Genomic DNA, 21,317 nt, shown 5'->3' on the forward strand with positions numbered 1-21,317 from the left:
CTGGCCCTACACCTAACCCGCCCGCTAAACTTAGTCAGGATTCCAGCGTCGGCCTCCTGACCCTGTTGGAATTATGGCATCTGCATTCTGACGGATGACCAATAAGATGCGAGTACCCTAGAAATAACGGGGTGCGTGGGGCACAGCAGAGGGAGCTACGGATCGGAGGAAGAGCCCATGGAGGCACTAAATTGGCATCACCTATCCTGTAGTTTATGATAGCTATGCATTTATACACATATATAAATGTCCGTGGCTGGACATCTTGTTAACAAGGGTTAATAACGGACCTGATGATAACGCACATGAGGAGTAGTATTCCTAGTAGGGGAAAGTATCTGCTCTCACTGATCATCGGAAAAGGTTCCAAAGTCAACAAGTCTATCGGGGGCAGAGAGCGGGCACTGAGGTCCGTGTGCAGGAAGGAGACCTGTTTCCGAGAAGCAAGTCTACGGAGCAAGATTATCTATGTATATGGTCCTAAAAACATACTTATCTATGTACAGAGGGGATATATATATATATGTGTGTGTGTGTGTGTGTGTATCTATATCTAAATATATAAAAATATATATTTTTGTACAAAGCAGGGCCCCAAGCACCTGTCCGTGTGTTCTAGGACCCCAAAACAGATGGTTCATGATGGGAATGCATTACATATATTACAATCAGTACCCCCCAAATGATTCTGGGACCCCATATGTGATTTATACCCACAGGCTGAATACCAGCTCTCCATATTATATTTGCACTATGGGGGTAATTCAGACACAATCGTAGCAGCAAGTTTGTTGGCAGTTGGGTGAAACCATGTGCAATGCAGGAAGGGGGAGGGGGGGCGCAGATGTAACGTGCAGAGAGAGTTAGATTTGGGTGGGTTATATTGTTTCTGTGCAGGGTAAATACTGGCTGATCTATTTTTACAATGCAATTTAGATTTCAGTTTGAACACGCAACACCCAAATATAACTCTCTCTGCACAAGTTACATCTGCCCCCCCCCCCCCCCACAGCACTGCACATGGTTTTGCCCAACCGCTAACAAATTTGCTGCAGCGATCAGGTCTGAATTACCCCCTGTGTCCTTTCCCAGTGACATAAGCAGAGCCGCCCAGTAGATAGAACCCGCCATCAGTTCTGTATGTCTGTATAACAAGCCGCTGAATGTGAGGGGGAGAGATGTTCTGTTCATTATGTTGGTATTTCATATTCTGGAGAAGAACTTGCACCTTATTGCTTTGTGCCTTTGCACTTATTGCATCCCCAGATGTTCCTCGGTATCTGATAGTGTCCTATACTGTGTTACTAATGCTCCGTCTTCATGTATTGCAGTGTATGGGAAACCTGTTGTCCAGCCTGGCTCATCCAACTCCTCGCCCCTGCCTTTCCTACACTCTGCCGGGCCTCCCAGTACTGACAAAGAGGCGGAAGCAGAGGCCGCTCCACCTGCAGGAGAGAATGGTGGTGTGGAAAACATTCCACGTCCCCTGAGCCCCACCAAGCTCACCCCTATCGTCCACTCTCCAATGAGATATCAAAGTGACGCAGACCTGGAGGCCCTCAGGAGAAAACTTGCCAACGCTCCGAGACCACTAAAGAAAAGAAGTTCTATCACTGAACCAGAAGGTCCAAGTGGTCCCAACATACAGAAACTGCTTTACCAACGCTTTAATACCCTGGCTGGGAGCATTGAGGCCCCACCTTTCTACCAACAGTGCAACTCGCAAGACTTTGTTGGCGTCTTGGCGGATGTGGACAATGGAAACGCTGGCACTAACGGTAACATTGAGGAAGCGGTTTCTCTGCCGCCAGCTGCTCTCCCCCCTACACCTCCTCTTCCCCAACCGCCGCAACCGCCCGAACCACAGATCCCCGCGGACGACAACGACAACAAAGTTTGCTCGCCTGTCACAGAGGAACAGAACAGCAGCGAGATTATAAATCCGCTTTCAGAAACCACAGAGGACAACAACAATAACAATCCAGCCATAGTCCCTTCCATTGAGAAGACGCCAAGCCCTGTAATAGAAGTAGCATCTCCGGTGAAGGAGGAAGTTCCGACACCACCTAGTGTTCCGGCACAGGCACTTTCTGTAAGTCCGCGCTTCTTTCTTCATGATTGCTGTAATACTGATTCCTCAGTGGATTTGGTACTTGAGTGGGTAATACCACTGATCATCTGTTGCTGTTCTACAAGTGACAGGACAATACGGGGCTCTCTGCAGGTTTGGGGGGTAGCAGGTGGCCCTCCCTCCTGTGGTTTGGGAAAGAGCCTGACTGGAAAGGTCAAGAGAAATAAAAAGTCTAGCTTCCTCCCTTGTATTGGCGCGTGGAGGCTGCCATGTTGTGTGGTGTGTTTAGCAACGAGCGCCACCCACAATACTACATGGTCTGCTAAAGTAAGAATGAAAGAGTAACATGATGTATAGCACATGTGGGGCGAGAGCTAACATGTCCTCCATTTTGTGCTTTCAGACTATTGCGTCTAGCAGATCACCAGTAATTAGTGTTGTTGTGTAATCTGTGTCTGTTGTACAATGCTTTGTGTACAGTATGGGCATGTTACTGAAGTGATAGGTGCTGTGAGGGGGGTTTTCAGGTGCCCAGCGATGCAGCCTATAACACCGAGAGTTAGCAACTGGCCAAGTACCAGATACATTTTTTATTTTAAGTTTTCAAATTGAAGCTTCTTATCAGCGGTTACAGCGGCGACAGAACATGGTGACGCTATTACCACTGTTGTACCGATTTGGAGCCGCTGTACGTGCAGGTCCGCTAGGAGAGCGGCGGGTTTCCCTTTGTGATATATATTGCTGTATCCACCCATGTAGTCCAGCTCAGTCTACTGAGACCATAGGCAGCTATTAGCGATAATGTTGTGGAGAGGGACAGTAAAGGGTGAATGATATATATATATATATATATATATATATATATATATATATATATATATATATATATATATATATATATATATATATATATATACCGGTATGATTCTAGTATTCCCGGTATAGGGTATAAAATGTTATCCTTATAGGACCTTACCCAGTTCTGTGCAAAAATGGGTATACCAAAGTATATTGTCGGGCGCTAGAATGGGGTGTTTTCCTAGCTGCTGTATAAGGGAGATAGTCAGTCTCCCTACATATACATGAAGTAAAAGAAAAGGAAAACAGCGCTAGATTCAAATTCCTGAACACATTTAATATATTGGTGTTAAAAAGATAAGATTAAGATAATTTTAATTTTATCTTATCTTTTTAACACCAATATATTAAATGTGTTCAGGAATTTGAATCTTACCCAGTTCTGTGCCCACTGCTCAGCAGACATGGCCTTCTGTTGTTTATTTCCCATAATCCCTTTATATTCACTAAGAGCCGTCCTGTCAGTCTTACTGAGGGTGATCATCCGCCTCCACCAGCTTGGGGGTGTGCCAGGGAATACGGGCTGTAATTGGGGGTGTATTTTTCCATCAGAGGCATGGGCCAGGCCTGCAGAGCAATGTCCTCCAGTGTCACCCTCACATTACACAGAGGATAATATAAACTATACTAGTATTGTAGAAGCAGCCTTCACTGGGCCGCAGGATCTCTCCGCTCACCACCCCCCTCACCTACCTCAGCCGTCTCCTGACCTACCACCCCCCTCACCTACCTCAGCCGTCTCCTGACCTACCACCCCCCTCACCTACCTCAGCCGTCTCCTGACCTACCACCCCCCTCACCTACCTCAGCCGTCTCCTGACCCCGCCCCTTCTCAGTGTTCCTCGGAATATGCCAGAATCTCTGTTTAATTTTTTTAATGGCCGATCAAGATAAAAGCAGAGTTGAGAGAAGTAATATTACACCACGTGTGTGGGGGCATTTGGAGAATCAGAAGTATATGAAGGCCACATTATATTAAAAATACTTTATTTGGAAGCACATTCATTATAACACTAAACGGGACACATAACAATAGGGGGCACTGTATATAACAGTAATGGGGCACTTTTGTTATATTTGGTCTCTGTATAGTGGGGAAAGTGTGTGGGGGTGGGGGGTGTAACATAGAAAATGGGGATTTCCTCTAAGTTGCTGGTTCTTCGGTATCACCCTCTAAACCCCTGTGCGTCGGTTTCTATACCCCCCTGGTCATGAGCGGTGGTCCTTACACCCCTGGTTATGTGTTGCGGTTCTTGCACCAGCCAGTTGTGTTAGGAAGCTGTGCATGCTGGGAAGTAAAGGCTGCTTTTTTTTCTGATTGGCTACCACTGATGGTTGCTAGGAAACATATGCTGGGGCGCTAAGCTGAGGCCTCTGGGTGTTTAGCGTAAGCACATTGTGTGTGACAGACTGTCTGCTAAACTCTGCAGCGCCCGCACATAATGGCGCCCGTTCAGAGCGCATGTCTGTCTAAGTAAATGGCATTATCATAGAGATTATGTAGCTACAATCCACTACACTAGGCATACATTGCAGCTTAACACTGAGCGGAAGAAGCAAGGAAAGCGCAACAGCCATACTGTAATGCAGACGTTTGTGCACATAAATGCAGGAACTGATGCGTAGTGGTAAGTAATGGTTCTACATAAAGAACCGTCTCGTGTTCTATGGCTCTCCTATGACCATATTGCCATGTCCGACAGTCAATAATTCTCCTAAGATAATTATCTAGACATTCACATCTCAACCTGCCGCAGATGCATAGAAAGCATGGTTAGAATGCCCGTGGCCTCCTGACTGGGCATGCTGGAATTTGTAGTTTCATTCCCCAACTGCTGGAAATCCACGTTTGTCTAGCTCTGCTTTAGTAGAACATTTGTAAAAAAAATGTGGTTTTTTTTATTTGTAGTGATTAAAACCAGGAGATCCTGTGTGTCTTACAGGCGCGTTCCGCTTTCTGGGTGCTGAAACGTCACAAATATTCTTCTGGGTGTAATAACGATATGGCCATTATAGGAACTGTTCTATCGGGGAGCCTAGATCATAATGGCAGCATAACATTGCGTGTGTGTGACTGCCTCCATTCATGCTATTAGATGCAGATAGGAGTAAGAACTGAGCTGCTTGTTCACAGGTGTTGCAGATTTAAAAGAAGTAAAGTGAAAATGGAATATTTTCCCTGTAAGTAGTTGATGCATTGGGAGTACGGGGTGTTTCGCTCAGAGGCGGCCTGGAGCCGCGCTACACCATAGACAGACACAATGTGCAAACTAGATGTTTGCAGCTATGGGAGTACCGACATTGGGGGTAAATCAGACCTGATCGCTGCTCTGCGTTTTTTGCACAGCAGGTGATCAGATGTGTACTGTGCTTGCGTATGCACCGCAATGCGCTGGCGCGTCGCACAACAGCACCGGGCATCGGTGCCTAGCAATGGGATGGTGCGGAAAAAAAACGATTGCATGGGTGATCGCTAGGTGACTGACAGGAAGAGGCCGTTTGTGGGTGTCAACTGACCGTTTTACAGGAGTGTCTGGAAAAACGCAGGCGGGCTCAGGCGTTTGGAGGGAGGGTGTCTGACGTCAGCTCCGGTCCTGATCACCAGGAATCCACGGCAGCGGCTGAGTAAGTCCAGGGCTGTGCAGAGACTGCACAAACTGATTGTGTAGCTCTGCTAAAGAAGAAGCATTTGCACAGTGCTTTCCCCCTCCCCCTGTAGGCAGCGACTATCTGATCGCAGCACTGCAAAAAACGCACCCTAGCGATCATGTCTGAATTACCCCCATTGATAGATGATTGTTTGCATATCTCTCCTGCTTGGCGCAAATGTCAGACGTCACATCCTTATAAGTTCCGTTCACGGGACAATCTCAGTGCTGTCTGGCCTATTGCGAGTATAACAACCTGTAGAAATTGCACCTTTCAGGCTCTTATCTTAGACTATCAGTGCCCACGCTGCAATCTGGTATAACGGGTGATTCACCGGGTCAACAAGTAGAGAACATTGGAAGTGTGTGTCTTCAGTGATGGCCCCACACATTACAATGGGGCACTTGTTTGACCCATTTTTCAGTCACAGCAAATCCGTTCTGTTTGGAGCACTTTGGTCAGTAAAATTAGAAAATGGACCAACTGAATTGCACAGTATGGACCATTTACTGCTGGACTCTTGCGTGCGGCCCAAAGAGTTGTGTATGGGGTGTTCAGTAACTGTGTGCAGTCGCAGACTAACATACCCTTCAGAGGTACCTGAGACGCGTCCAAGCCATCACCCGGTGTGGATGTTACGAGGCTTGCCTGCGCAGCCCATAGTCCTGCAGTTTTCTAGCTGATGACGACACCTGATGCCTTTTGTGTCCAATGAATCACTTTGCAAGGCTGAATGCCATTGGGAACTGTGATGTCCTTCAGGTGCCTGAGGCTGTGAGATGTGCTCTGCTTTCCCCATAGGTCAAACGAACTAATCTGAAGAAACCAAACTCTGAGAGAACTGGACATGGTCTCCGAGTGAAGTTCAATCCCCTGGCACTGCTGCTGGATGCGTCACTGGAGGGAGAGTTTGACCTGGTGCAAAGGATTATATACGAGGTGAGGGCACTTCTTACACCCATTAGGACCTAGGTTCACAGCAAGTGGTGCGTGTACACTATGGAGAACCTCATTCCTTTATATAACCAAAATAACATTACTTGTATTAGCAAAGGAGAAAACATACAGAAAATGAGTAAGAATATCAGCATTTATTTATAAGGCGCCACAAATGTGGGCAGCGCCGCACACAACAACCATACAAAACAGGGTAACCAAAGAGCCGTGGCTTACTGTGATGTTTGTTTGGGCCTAGTACTGACTGGCAGCCTGTGTCCTTCTTTAGGTGGAGGATCCCAGCAAACCCAATGATGAAGGCATCACTCCTCTGCATAACGCTGTATGCGCCGGGCACCACCACATCGTCAAGTTCTTGCTGGACTTCGGTGTCAACGTGAATGCGGCAGACAGCGACGGCTGGTATGTACGATCTGGACTTACCTACAGGTGGCAGCTGCTGTTTCAGTGGTGCTTCCCCTTTTAGGGATAAGCTGGTCTGAGCCAGCGTGTCAGACACCTGATTAGATTACAGGGCCGCTGAACCCGGCTGAAAGATTATCCTGGCTCTGATACTTTAACTTTGCCCTCACTGGAAAACACCTCCATTGTACATATTAACACACCCCAAGATCTGACACGGGCTGGAGCGCCCATTACACCGGATGTTGTGTACGTATGTCAATGGCTCTAACCATTTCATTGGTTTCATGAGAAATGTTCCTTTGTACATACAGGAAATTTGCTGTATGTCCACTACAGTAATGATCCTAGAGCAATTCACCCCGGCACAGTGCAGGGCAGAGATACACCCAGCAGTAGACAATACCGAGCCGTTAGCATCGTACATTATAGTGCAGACTGTGATGCATAGAAAGCAATCGCTGCCCCTCTAATACAGCTTGTTTCCCCCTTAAGTCTCATCAGTGTGTGCTATTTAATGCCCCCCTTTGCTTTGAAAGAGGCGGCATCCAGTGTTTACCACGTGCACTTACATCATGCCCCTTGTGGTTGTTGCTCCCCCCCCAGGACTCCATTACACTGTGCAGCGTCATGTAACAGCGTGCACCTCTGCAAGATGCTTGTGGAATGCGGCGCGGCCCTCTTTGCTACCACAATCAGCGACATCGAGACCGCCGCAGACAAGTGTGAAGAGATGGAAGAGGGATACATTCAGTGCTCCCAGTTCCTTTATGGTAAACTTTACATTTTAATTACATTTGTGCTCCCACCTTACAGCAAATCTATATTAACAAAGAAAAAGAACCCAGGGAACAGAAGGATGTTGGAACTAGAGGCTCCCGGCATGTGTGATGTGTAATGTGTAATTCTCTGCATTGAGAATGTAGCCCATGAAATCATTGGGATCTGCCTCACTGATGCCAAATTTCATCATCTTTTTTGAATGTAGAGGGCAGTGGTGGTCTTCGGTACTGCATTAGGGCGTGGCCACTTCTCAGTAAAAAACAAAAGCCATAAAAAAAAACATGCTTTACAGGGAGGCACCGCTGAGATTGGGGGGCACGGGGAGGCTTTACCTTGCCCCCCCTTTCCCCTCCTCAGCCGGCGTCATCTTCGCAGTGCTGTTTGGAAAGATGGCACATGTGCACTAGAGAGCACAGACTCCTTCACTGAGTCTTTGTTTTCACTGTATCGGTGCCGTCTTCCAGAAGTCACTGGGAAGATGGCACTATGGAGGAGGAGGCGCCTGTTTCCTAGATTAAAGGACCGGGGCCCCCCGCTGGCCCCTCCAGCAAACTCACCCCCCTCCCCACCAGTGAGTATATTAAGTGTCAGCTGTCACTCTTTCCTATGTAGATTAATAACCTATTTATTACACAGATTGTACGCATTTAAATGCAGACAGGACTATTACAATCTGAAGGTAGAATACCTTTAGGCATTATCAGTGGCTAAATGCCCATCATTAATCCCAAGCCCTCTCCCACAAGCAGGAGTCCAGGAGAAGCTGGGGGTGATGAACAAGGGTCTGGTGTACAGCCTGTGGGACTTTGAAGCACAGAATGCCGATGAGCTGTCATTTCGGGAAAGTGACGCTGTCACCATCCTAAGGCGCAAAGACGACGTGGAGACTGACTGGTGGTGGGCTCGCCTCAATGATAAGGAAGGATTTGTGCCCAAGAACTTGCTGGGGGTAAGTCCTCTCTAGCCATGTATTATATGTCTCCTATTCATTAATTCCAAATTATGAACTACAGTAATACCACCGGTTATCTTTTACAATACAGTATTCCAGAGGTTCCCATCTCCTCTGTTACAGAACAGGTTGTAAGGATATCTATGCTTGAGCCCAAATGGTTAAATCAAATTGACTGAGCTACTAATTAAGTCAGCTGTACTAAAGCCTGGATATCCTTAAAACCTGGACTGTAATGCAGTTTGGGAACTTCTGCAGTACTGTATTAGATGGTGCTGTGGGATAACACTTGCTAATACTTTTCTGAATGCCCTATCCCTTGGTGCTTCACTTACAAACACCGCGTAGAGATTGCGACCACCAGCGCTGGATCTTGGCTGTTGCTAATAAATATCGTCACTTAGTTTCTTGCCCCCCTATAATGTGGAAGCTGAATGCAGCCCGGCGCACATATCCACATTATTGTAGCGTAATCATGGTACGGTAGGTTTAGGTAAAATTGTGTTTTTATTTTTAACTTGCCCAGCCCAATAGACTATGACAGGGGTATTCCACATGCAGTCCGCCAGCTGCAGGGCATGCTGGAATTTGTAGTGGTAGCCCAGCAGCTGGAGGGCAGCGTGTCAGATACCCTGGACTATGAGGAAAGGATAAGTACAAATATTAGTCAACACCGGATTACCAAAATAGAATTTCTGTACCTAAACAGTCGGGGTGACCGAAAATACCAGAACTCACACTTTTTTTTTTTTACATTTTTGAGGACCCCATCCCTACTAGAACGATTAGACAGATCTTTCAAGAATAGTCATTGCATCAACAGAAAGACCATTGCCTCTCTCTTCATGGAGCAGAAGTACGGCAAACATGCTATCATGTCGTCAGAGAGACCAGTCCCTGGGGCTGCAGGTTTTATCTGCGGAGGATGTCCGCTTCCCGGTTATCCAGCCCGGGATGAACTTCTGCAATCACTAAACTCATTTTATTCCACCCGAAGCATCAGCCTGCTGATTATCATCATGGCCAGGGCACTATTGGTGTACCTTAGTAGTAAACCATGGCATTATCAGATTATTTCATCTTCTCCGTAAAGCTCTGCAAAATATGTGCGCTATATAAAGAGCTGGTAACAATGACCCGTCCTGAAAATCGCACTTAGATCCAGCATGTTTAGTGAGAGGTTTGACTTCCGGGAGAAATTCAGTTGTTTTCCCCGCGGCCACCACTAGATGGCTTCTAACAAAGCAATTAGAGCAATTCCTCCGCTTGGGTGCGATTAGCCGTGGAGGAGCTCGCACCCCCCAAACTGCACTTTTTTTTTTGTTGCACCCAGGTTTAGACATTGGGGGTAATTCAGATCTGATCGTAGATGTGCTAACTTTAGCACATCTATGATCATATACTCTGACATGCAGGGGGGGGGGGGGGGACGCCAAGCACAAGGCTAGTCCGCCCTGCATGTCTGGTCCTACCGCCCCCCCAGGTGCAAAAGCATTGCTCGGCGGCGATACTTTTGCACCTGGCAGGCCGCTACCCACCACGTCCCGGGTTGCAGCGGCTGCGTGTGACGTCACACACCTGCCGCGGCCCGCCCCACCCAACAGTCTGGACACGCCTGCGTTGTCTAGACCGCGCCCCACCAACAGCATCGCCCCCTCCCGCCCCGCCTGTCAATCAGAGGCGATCGCAGTCCTGAGATGCTTTTAGCAAGCCGCACTGCGCGTGCGCACTCCACAAAAGGATTCAGACTGCGATCGCTACCACGATATAGTCTGAATTAGCCCCATTCTCCCCGGTCTGGCTGGGTACAGTCAGCGCGTATAACAAAACAATTGGATTGGTATCTGTGGACACCATGAAATCATCCTATTTGATCATGTCCACCCATAACGGGATGTTTAGCGATTTCAGGTTTAGAATGAGGTGGAAAGAAATTGGTCCTGCTTCAGGAATAGGAGAGACTTAAGTAAGCGCCTAGCCCTTTCCCTGTTCCGGGGCTGGAGTGACTATTCCTCCATTAAGAACGGATTCAATAGCTTTTCCCAGGGCAAAACGATTTTGTCTGGGCTTCAGGAAGATCAATAGTTACAAATGACCGGGACTTCGGGAGATTTCTAATCTATCCTTGATTTACAATGCCCGTCACCCAGGCATCTGTGGTTACACTGAACAACAAGTCACATAAGAGAAGCGGACAGACCCCCACCTTAGCGGTACCCAGGTGGCTTGCTAGCGTGTCATGCCGATTATTTGACTCCAGGCTTTGGAGCTGTCTTTACCTCGCTGCAGCCCTCCATGGCTGGTGGTGAACAGACCCCTTCCCTTCCTCTAGAGATGAGAAGTGAAACAGAGGACCCGTGTATACAGGATCACACATAGACACACAACCCATAATTTAGTAAATATACACCCCAGTGTCCACTTATCAAGTGTGAATCCCCCACCCCCCTGATACTCATTGATATGTTTCACCAACATTGGTAAACCTGATTTTGGTCGGTCAGAATCTAGACCTTAAGCCAGTTCCACCCACCTCTTTACAGCCTTATCTTGTCCCAAGCCGAAGCTAAGCTGGATCTAAGGGAGGTCCCTTCTGCTGTGTAACCAATCTTAAGGGAAATCCCATCGTAAGGAAGGCCTCAGTTTTCATATTACTCCTAATGAGGGGGGCCTGCTATGGGCCGATCCACCTTAGTTATGGAATTCCATTTTGCTGTAATCTGTTTCGTACTGGAAATCAGGTTTAGTCTTCTACCCAGGGGACGATGACAAATAAATTATTTATTTTTATGCTTAAAACAGCAGTTATTTTTAGTCCGATTCCATGTTGTCCCCGATCACTAATGGCTGCTGGACAGCACTCCCTAGCGCTCATCCACTCCTAGCGGCCTAGTGAAATCCTTGTCAGGGCTCAAGGAGCCTTCTGCCATGTTGTCCTCTTCTTGTAAGGAAAGTCAGTCTATCTGAATCTAGGGAAGTATTGGAAGCAGCCGTTTCCATGGGCTAAAAGGTGAAGTCAGTCATAAAATTAAGGAAGAGTGCAATTGCTGGAGATCCTGCACTGTCCATACCAGGCCCTGAGCCCAATCCCTGTCATCAAGGTTAAAGTCAAAGGGGTTTGATCCAGAGACAAGAGGATATAATAAACTTGCTTAGTTTCAAAAGGAGATCACAAGCTCCACAATGACTTGGGACAGAGACTTGGCATCTCCAAGATTGCATTCACTGGCAAGTGTGGTTGCTTGTTCTCCATGTCATAGATCATCAACCATGGACACGGTCGGAAACGGGGCTAAAACCTATCGAATTCGGTCCCCTTTCCGACAGAATCACGCGGAGTCAACCATGGACTAAGCATGAGGTCAGTTGTAATGGTATCTAGAGCCATACTTGCCTACCTGCCCCTCTCCATGAGGGAGAAAATGCTCTGTTCCTGGACTTTCCTGGTAATGTATTATTGCCATCACCTATGGTGAAACACCTTTATCATCAATTACCTAGCTCACCACAGGTGATGGCAATCATACATTACCAGGAAAGTCCAGGAACAGAGCATTTTCTCCCTCAGGGAGAGGGGCAGGTAGGCATGTATGTCTAGAGCACTGTTCCTGCACCAGGTTGAGCCCAGACGGTGATAATGAGGGAAAGGATATGACTGCTGCAAAACCCAGGAGGAAGATACAGGCCAGAACCTGAGAAGAGTCCACCCAGTACCCCGGTCACCATTACATCTCTCCAGATGAGAGGATAGATGGGGAGTAGAAGGGCCTGCTGGTCCCTGAAAATGGCTGATCTATCTGCTCTGGTGGGCATGCAAAGTAGGAAAGAAGTTCCCAAGGACAACAATTTAAGCACCCCTGTGCCTAAAGCATGTCTGCCATAAGAGATGGCCACCGTTTCCATCCTTGCTCAGGACTAGGTGGAAGGGATATACTGCAGCATCTAGTCTGCACCCCATTCCTTATTGTCTTTGGCCCCAGCCAATGGATGTGGGACCTGGTCACCCCTGGAAGCAATCCCATGGCAGTAAAATGCTGCCCAGGAGCAGGCACTTTGGTCAGCAATGTGGCAGAAGGATAACTGTGAAAATGACCAAAAATAGAAGGAAAAAAAAAGCTTTCCCTAAAACAATGGCCGTTATAAGCAGCCCTGACAGAGCATCCAGCTCACGTGGGAATTTTTCTTTTCTTCTCGTTTCAAAATCAAGTTCCCAGGCAGCCAATGGGGTACAGTGAGGGAAGGGATTGATGCTTTCTGCCAGTAAATTTAAAGTACAGTACACTCAATGGTTAGGCTGTGTACCCCAACTGATGAAGAGAGAATTCAGGTTTACCCTACAGACTCACCTTTCCTCAAATGTGACTTTTTCTTTAAAAACAAAGTCTTAATCTGCTACTAATACCAAAAACACTAATTCTAAATACTTAGTACACTATTAGTGAATTGAGATGCAAAACTCAGGAAAAAGTAGACAATGGGGTGTATTCAATTAAGAGTTGGAAACTACCGTCTTGTCGGAAAGACGCCAGTTTCTGACAAGAATGGGTCAGAAGGGGTTCCGACCTATTCAATCCAGTCTCATTTTATCTGACAAGTTGGGAAATCCGACTTGTCTGAAAGCACGTTGATCAGCGGAATAGCCGCCGATCCGTGTGCTTCTGTCGGAAAGGGAACCAAATCCGACAGGTTTTAGCCCCGTTTCCGACAGTGTCAATCTGACTTTTAAAAAAATTGGATTGACACGGTCAGGACTGGGCCAAACCTGTCAAATTAGGCTCCAATCCAACAGTTGGATTTGGCCACTCTTTGAATAGGGGTTGTCGGAATGGATCTGACTCTTATTGAATACACCCCAATGTGGGTAAAAAGGTGAAAGACAGAGGTCCAATATGAGCGACTCGTACCACGTATCATTTGGTTTCATCTGCTACTTTATACCAATTCATCTGCAGTAACAAATACTAATCCTAGCTACTTTGTACATTTAGCTCGTTAAGACACATTTTGGAAAAAAGCTCAGGAATCATTACTGATGGCGTGAGCTCTAAACAGCGCCAGGCACCTTGTAGCATATAGCGGAATAGGAGGACACATCTGATTTGCGTTCTAGAGTACAGTACGCCTGCAAATGCTGGTAACAGTGAGATATCCGAGTATCGTCGCATTAAGGTCTCAAAAGATTAAATATGTTTTTCACTTTCTCTTTGTTTTAAAGATGATAAATCTGCTCTCATGCCCAGATTTATCAAGCCTTGGACAGTGATAATTTGCACAGTGATAAAGTGCCAGCCAAGCAGCTGCTAGCTGTCATGTTCCAGGCTGTGTTTGAAAAATGACAGTTAAGAGCTGATAAGTTACACGGTGATAAAGTACCAACTAATCACTCTCCAAGGCGTGATAAATCTGGGCCTGTGTCCTAAATGTATTAAGCCTTAAAGAGTGATAAGACGAATAGAGTGATAAAGGACCAGCCAATCATCATTGTCATTTTTCAAACACAGCATGTGACATGGTAGTTAGAAGCTGATTGGCTGGTATTTTTTCACTCTTCATCAGTCTCCACTTTATCACTTTTATAAGGCGTAATACATTTGGGCCCAAGGGGTCTATTCATGAAGCAGTGGGCCAGTGGAGAAGTTGCCCATGGCAACCAATCAGCTGCTTTTGTATCATTTTATAGAATGCACTGTTACCTCAACACTGGTTGCCACGGGCAACTTCTCCACACTTTTCACTGCTTTATGAATAGACCCCTGTATGATTTAATGATCTGGAAGAGGGAGTTAATTGTGTTTTTTGGATCTTTTCCTTTTTTTTTTCTGCAGCTGTATCCCCGTATCAAACCAAGGCAGAGAACTCTAGCGTGAATAATAGAACCCATCCCTTCCTCACACTGGAAAATGTAAAGCATGTTCTGGAAACACTACATGATTCAGCTGCAAGCCAAGTCCAGGAGCCCGGACAACATTTCACATTCACCGCATCTTGTACAAAGAGTCACAGTCCCACGTTGTATTGGAAGCCCCTCGTGGTTGGAGCAAGAGCCCGGTCTCCTCATCCTCTGCACAGTGATCCTGTCGAATATTTGCAGGGAATATTTCAACATGGACACTGTGCAGACTTCCTGTCCTCCCGGTACAACGGCCGTGTCCGCGTTGTAAATAAGAAGACCAGGTTTAGTTTTCTGCGTTTTATTCATTCTGCCTGCTTCCTACCAGTAATGTTTTAGTGCCTGTGCATATAGTAAAGGGCGCTCCACCCCAGTATCTTTACCTGCAATGGGCACTGCAACTCAGATGTTTTAAGTTTTGCTTGCCCGAATCTTTGTGCCAATCAGAAGTGCCCGATGAAGTTTTGTGTCAAACACTTGACAGATGAGGAGGAATCTGTATGTAGATGGATGACTGTGAGGGAGATGAGAAAGAGGCGTGAATGGAGCGCAAGCAGGCTCGTTAAACGAAGCGTTTCAGAATTGCAGGAAGTGTACAGTGATGAAAGGATTGACAGGTTGTCTAGGTTACTGATGGAACTTGGAAGGGGCAGAACGTTGTTTGCACTTTGATCCATTTCAGCATTTACACAAGTAGCTGTATTATATGGTGCATTGTGTGTTGTGCGCCGGGACCCCTACCGTCGGGATTGTAACCGCACCCCGTACAAAAAAAATGGTCCATGCAGAGTAGTTTGCTTACCGTAGATTTTCATTTAGTAACTACAGTACATCCGATACAAGCACTTCAGTGGTACCGTCGTACTAGAACTTAGCAGATGTTTTACTTTTATTTCCAAAATGCACTTGAGACATCTCCAATTTAATGTCCTCAACAAATTTAAGTATCGACCAGTGCTCCACAACACTGTGCTTGGGATTTGAAACCACTTTCATTTACTACTTAACACTGTTTTATAGATAGATATTTCACACCATGTTTGACATGGGTAGGAATACTAGGAGAGTTAAATGTAATAAGGAGACGTTAAGTTAGACGCTGGACACCAGTGACTGTAGCCACTATTAAAGTCCACCTCCCAGCTGGACAGGTTTGATGTGGACTATAGGTAAACAGCTGGAGAGCCAAAGATTGCTTTAAGGGAATGTCTACCCACCTGCAGCGTCTTTAAACAAAATTGCCCCTTCGCAAATGTCCCCGTAGCTTCAGCTATAAGCAGAAACCACGGAGGAGCAACAGTCACTGCACTATGGGACAGCTGGCAAGAGCCAGGTTTACTGGATTGCACAGGGTGGACATCTTTATACTGTGATATAAAGAGCTTTAGGAGGCGAGTAGTGTGATTGAAACGTATGAGGTTTTTCAAAGTAAGAATGAGTGAATGCAATAAGCTATATACACTGTATCGTGGAGGTAAAACTCAGACTTCACTGGAACTCTCTGCACATGCTTTAATACCAGAAGTATTTGTTGTCTTTTAGTTTTAGGCGTGTTAAACTTTTCTCCTCAAGGTGAACAAGACACAGCCCTGACACAGACGTGTAATTTATAGAAGTGGTCACATATGCCGTGCTGACTATGCTCTTACGATGTTTGCATTACGTGTATATATTGTGGTGATGGTGGAAATAACAAGTATAAGGGTATTTGTTTAAAGTTATTTGCTACTACTGAAGTTTTCTGAAAAGATCTAGATGAGATTTCAGAAAGAAAACCCATTGTAAATTATCAATAAAAATGCTAACGCATGTTCCAACATTGTCTGTTCGGTATACTGTCTGTATTCTTAGCGGCGTCTTAGCGCTGAACACATTATGCCGCAGCATGGTCAGGGTATAAGGGTTACATCTCGCCAACATTCACCAATCCATAACCCACACGGAGCCGTAGCTATGTTCTAGACCAGTGGTTCTCAAACTCGGTCCTCAGGACCCCACACAGTGCATGTTTTGCAGGTAACCCAGCAGGTGCACAGGTGTATTAATTACTCACTGACATTTTAAAAGATCCACAGGTGGAGCTTATTATTTCACTTGCGATTCTGTGAGGAGACCTGCAAAACATGCACTGTGTGGGGTCCTGAGGACCGAGTTTGAGAACCTGTGTTCTAGACTAATATTGTGGGTTTAGGTTACACGTCCACTTTAAAAAAAGGTATTGAACCCTAATTCCTAGTACAGATACATGTATTAAAATAAACAAATGTACTTAAGCCATATCAGGGGGTTATTGCTAAAGCTATAGGCAATAAATGTAAACTGTTTAGCTGTATTTTAGCTCTTCCCATCTATACTTTTCTACCACCGCAAGCTGTCAACTTTGGAAACCAATACATGGAATCTAGAGAATGCATCAAAAATACGGACTGAGGGCCGTACTTCTAACCATCAAGTGTTCAACTTGACCTCCAATCGAATTGCTCAAAAGACTCGTGTTATAGTGGGCTGTAACATCATCGGGAACCAAAGAGCTCAAGTGTCAAACTGTAGGAGGAATGTACCATCGATCAACGTTGCCACCGTCTATCACCAGCTATAAGTGCCCATCTGAAAAGCAGGGAGGCTATCTATTCTACAGAGATCCCCGAGGCGCTAACCATATCAGGGAGGGCTCGGCATGTATTCCCACCCTGTGGCCAGGTAGATTCTCAGCCCAGCACAGGTATCTTAATGAGAGGTTCGGGAACACAACATATCACATTAGTGTGCTTTCCCTGTATTCCCCTAACATGTTGGTACAGGTGTGACCATTCCAGTGTGGCAATGTGTTAGGGGAAAACACAATCTGTATTAAACATCTCAAATTGTACAACCAACCACACACACACACACACACACACACACACACACAAACACATACAAAGCCTGGCCCCTAGAACACTCTACAGCAGTGACACATGCTGAATCAGGAACACCGCGTTCCTATCACATAGCAAGTGCCTCAGAGAATCCCACTCTAACAAATGTCACGTTGTGACTACCAAAATTAAAAGTTCTAAAATACTTGAGTGGGCAGCCAGGAGCCCGGTACACGCTACGCAGTCCTCACTAGTGGCCAGCTGGAATACAGATGTACCCCTATTATACAAAGCACATACACCGCAGCCGTACAGAAACTTGCAAACCGATTTTAGTTATTACTACTGTAGTACGGATAGCCAGTATATTAAGATTAATCAGCCCTTTAACAAAGTAGCATCTACTGTTCTACTATAACATTAAGTGTTCACTGGTGACCAGCAGGGAAATCACTGGACAGTCACCACCCCTAGGAATAGAATGTTTTACATGTAACGCTTTCACTGGTTACACATTTCCATGGGTCCTACTGCGGGACAATTTCCCCCATATGTTAAGAAGGCGGTCACAATCTCCGAGCGCAACCCCAGTCGGGTTCCAGTAAAGGGGTAAATAAATGTCACAACGCTAACCAGAGCATAGACACCCCCACTGCGGGTTGTTACAGATAACTGCCAACAGGAAAAACCAGTGATGTGATGTATAAATAAAAGAATGGATAAAGTCACGGATAGAACGTTGTGCAAGTGACGTGGGTAGATAGCAAAACTAAAGTGTGGCCTGGTCACACCATGGTAGGAAGTGCCCGTGGCCACTCCAGCAGAGCAAGTCTATGGCAGCTTCTCCTAACTGGCAGTGGGGTAGGAATGACTGAGCGCCGCACTTTCGCCATTGTCCGATCACAGTGAAACGCAGCGACGCTGTACAATTTACAATCACAAAACAAAGGTTTGTTGTGCTTTTTATTAGGCAAACACTGAATCTGTACAAAAGCTGTAGAACATCCCTGTTATGCTTAATGACAGGAAACTATGGTTCCCACAAGAGGATCAATAATGAAGGCTAGCTTACCTTAGCATACAGCAGTGCATTGTGACATTACGTCTCGTCTGTCTAGAAGAGTGTTATAAAGATCATAGATTACTGATAATAGCCTAGTTTATAAACGTATAGAAATCTGCAGCATCACGCAAAATAACTGCTCTGAATAAACTTGGTCCACAGCTCCGTATTAACGTAAAATAATATTTGTAATACACAAGTGATATGTACAAACACCTGTAAATATCATAAGTGATGCCATAAGAACTGTTTATACAGCGTTCATTAGGAAAGATTGTGTGGTATAAGGAATACAGCTCCTACTATACGTCCGATATAATGCATCCGATTGCTGCAGGCCTGTGCATTGCTATAGGTGCTAAACCACTGTGTGACATGTAATAGAATTAGAATACAGTAGGGGGCGCATTATCCCAGCTATAGAGTGCTGCCATCGGTCGGACACAATGTAAGTAATAAACCACAGGAATGCTGCGCTCACATATATCCTGGAGAATAAATCCTTAACATGAACCCATTGCTTACACACGCTGATGGCAGCCACTAAGGACTAGTGACATCACTGGACCATGGGTGACCAGGTGATGTCACCGTGGTGAATGGATAGTGGAATATGAAGTTCAGCCTTCATTGTGTATAAGTAACAGGTACACATTCATGCCAATTACAATGATACTGTACATCTGTGGAGAGTGCAGTGCACGTACTCAGGCCCTGCTCCAAGCACACAAGTGCAAGAATCAGGCATAGCATGAAAACATGACCTGTAGAAGATATCGGATAACATTTTCATGTGTTTATAACTTCTATAAAAACAAGTCACACACTTTGTATTGCCCAGAAATACTAGTGAGGGGATGAAGGAACCTGAGATGTAGTGTAGAAAGTTCTCATTCTTCAGCAAATCCAACAGTTGAGGCTCATTCAACCTGTGTGAAAACCACCGACTAACCTACGCGGCTGCATTAGGACGACCGTACATATACGGTAGTTTATACTGTAGTCTGAAGCATTATTAAAATGTAACAATATTGCACAATTGGGGAGAAGAATTCTGGTTGTAAAAAGACTTCGGTTAGAACTTTGATTTACATCCTGGATAAAAAGAGGCGCTATTATATTGCATCAATAATGACAATTACAAATAAAACTTTGCACTGTTCATCTTTTCTCCCCGCGGTCACTGGTCACGAGACTCATACAGGAGTTTGGCAGCCTGTTGAAACAGCAATGAGAAGTTACTACCATGGCAGAACCCTGTACACACAGCGGAGGCTGACATTCTGTAGGCGGAGCCATTGTACACGAGAAGGCGGCCTATCAGACTACAGACCTAATTCATGGACAGACACAGGAGCCGGATCTACATACGCAGCTACTGTGCTAAATTATACAGATGCAGTGGGGGGGTGTCTTATATAAATAGACGGCTCCTGACTGCTTTTGTGATCTGAGAACGCATCATCGGATCACTCTCCGTGACCATCGGTCATCTAAGAAACCTTCAATTCACGGAGGCTGGCTACCACCATCTCCTCGGACGTGTGCAGCTGCACTGGGTGCAAGGGTGTAAAACCCAAACTGCACAGTCAGTATGGGTCCTACGCATGCTTAGTTATTCCGGACACCCAAAAACTGCCAGAATATCGCTCGTGTCCGTTCATGAAACAGGCCTTAAGTCTATCAATGAAATGATTGCGTTTCTCCATAATCAATGTAAGAGAACAACCAACAGCTTAGTTTCATAGGGGTATCCGCTGGGAACACTAGGCCAGGATGTCTATTAATATATAGTGCAGAACACACAATGGGCCTAATTCAGATATGATCGCAGCAGCAAATTTGTTAGCAGTTGGGCAAAACCATATGCACTGCAGGGGGGGGGGGGGGGGAGATGTAACATGTACACTGCAGGTGGGACAGATGTAACGTGCAGAGTAGAGTTGGATTTGGGTGGAATGTTTAAACTGCAATCTAAATTGCTAAAAAGTAAAAGTATTTACCCTGCACAGAAACAAAATAACCCACCCAAATCTAACTCTCTGCACATGGTTTTGCCCAATTGCTAACAAATTTGCTGCTGCTATCAGGTCTGAATTACCCCCATTGTGCAGTGCTGTACATGAAATACTGAATGATGCACATCAGCCGCTGCTCCAGTGAATCATGGGTGCACACACCTATATTTTGTTTGCCCTCTCTAATGCCCTGCCTACCACCCCTTCTATGCTATGCTCCCATACACATCTTCTATGCAATACAAATGGGTCATACCTCCCATTTCCCAGACAGATAGGTACAATGAAGTGACAGTGGGACAGAGCAGTCAAATAGAAGCATACCGCCAATAAACCGGATTTCACCAGGACAGTCCCCAACTTCTAAAGCCTAAGCCGTGTTTCCAATGACGGAATACGAAAATCTAAGAGTGGGGAACTGCAGCGCTCATTGTCCCTTTATAGATAGCGGGGCTGGCGGAAAGATGGCTACACATTGAGGTGCGTAGCGCGATCAGATTTCTGCATATAAAGAGCACATCAGCAGCTGACAACGTCACCTCATGGAAACAGGTCTGGATTTGGACAAAGTTCAAGATGAGCAGCGATTCAACCAGCCAAGCACGTCCACCACCGCAGTGCGCTAAACCCAAACCTGCTTCTGTGACATGACGTTATCACCGTACACCTCTTAATAATTGGAACAGTTAAATCTACATTTTTGGTAGTCCGTATTGGGTGCCACCTTCCAATACAGAAATATATTAGATCAATGAAGAAGAAAAAGAAATTGGAAGCGGGATGCTTGTACAATAACAATGGGATAGTATTATTAGA

General features: G+C 45.8%; 2 protein-coding genes across 8 annotated transcripts in view; one reads left to right on the forward strand and one right to left on the reverse strand.

Moving 5' to 3' along the window:
- Window positions 1–16,386, forward strand: part of PPP1R13B (protein phosphatase 1 regulatory subunit 13B) — a 126,330-nt gene extending 109,944 nt beyond the window's left edge. For all 5 annotated transcript variants that reach the window (XM_063948510.1, XM_063948509.1, XM_063948508.1 and 2 more), the window contains 6 exons: window positions 1,332–2,092; window positions 6,380–6,517; window positions 6,804–6,937; window positions 7,544–7,710; window positions 8,470–8,669; window positions 14,498–16,386. In XM_063948510.1, coding sequence (XP_063804580.1) covers window positions 1,332–2,092; window positions 6,380–6,517; window positions 6,804–6,937; window positions 7,544–7,710; window positions 8,470–8,669; window positions 14,498–14,539 — 1,442 coding nt within the window. In that variant the 3' untranslated portion in view covers window positions 14,540–16,386. The remainder of the gene's footprint in view (window positions 1–1,331; window positions 2,093–6,379; window positions 6,518–6,803; window positions 6,938–7,543; window positions 7,711–8,469; window positions 8,670–14,497) is intronic.
- A 1,980-nt stretch (window positions 16,387–18,366) lies between these two features.
- Window positions 18,367–21,317, reverse strand: part of ZFYVE21 (zinc finger FYVE-type containing 21) — a 58,685-nt gene continuing 55,734 nt past the window's right edge. For all 3 annotated transcript variants that reach the window (XM_063948513.1, XM_063948514.1, XM_063948516.1), the window contains one exon: window positions 18,367–19,699. In XM_063948513.1, coding sequence (XP_063804583.1) covers window positions 19,664–19,699 — 36 coding nt within the window. In that variant the 3' untranslated portion in view covers window positions 18,367–19,663. The remainder of the gene's footprint in view (window positions 19,700–21,317) is intronic.

Source organism: Pseudophryne corroboree, chromosome 12 (genome assembly GCF_028390025.1).
Source record: "Pseudophryne corroboree isolate aPseCor3 chromosome 12, aPseCor3.hap2, whole genome shotgun sequence".
NCBI classification, from domain to species: Eukaryota; Metazoa; Chordata; class Amphibia; order Anura; family Myobatrachidae; genus Pseudophryne; species Pseudophryne corroboree.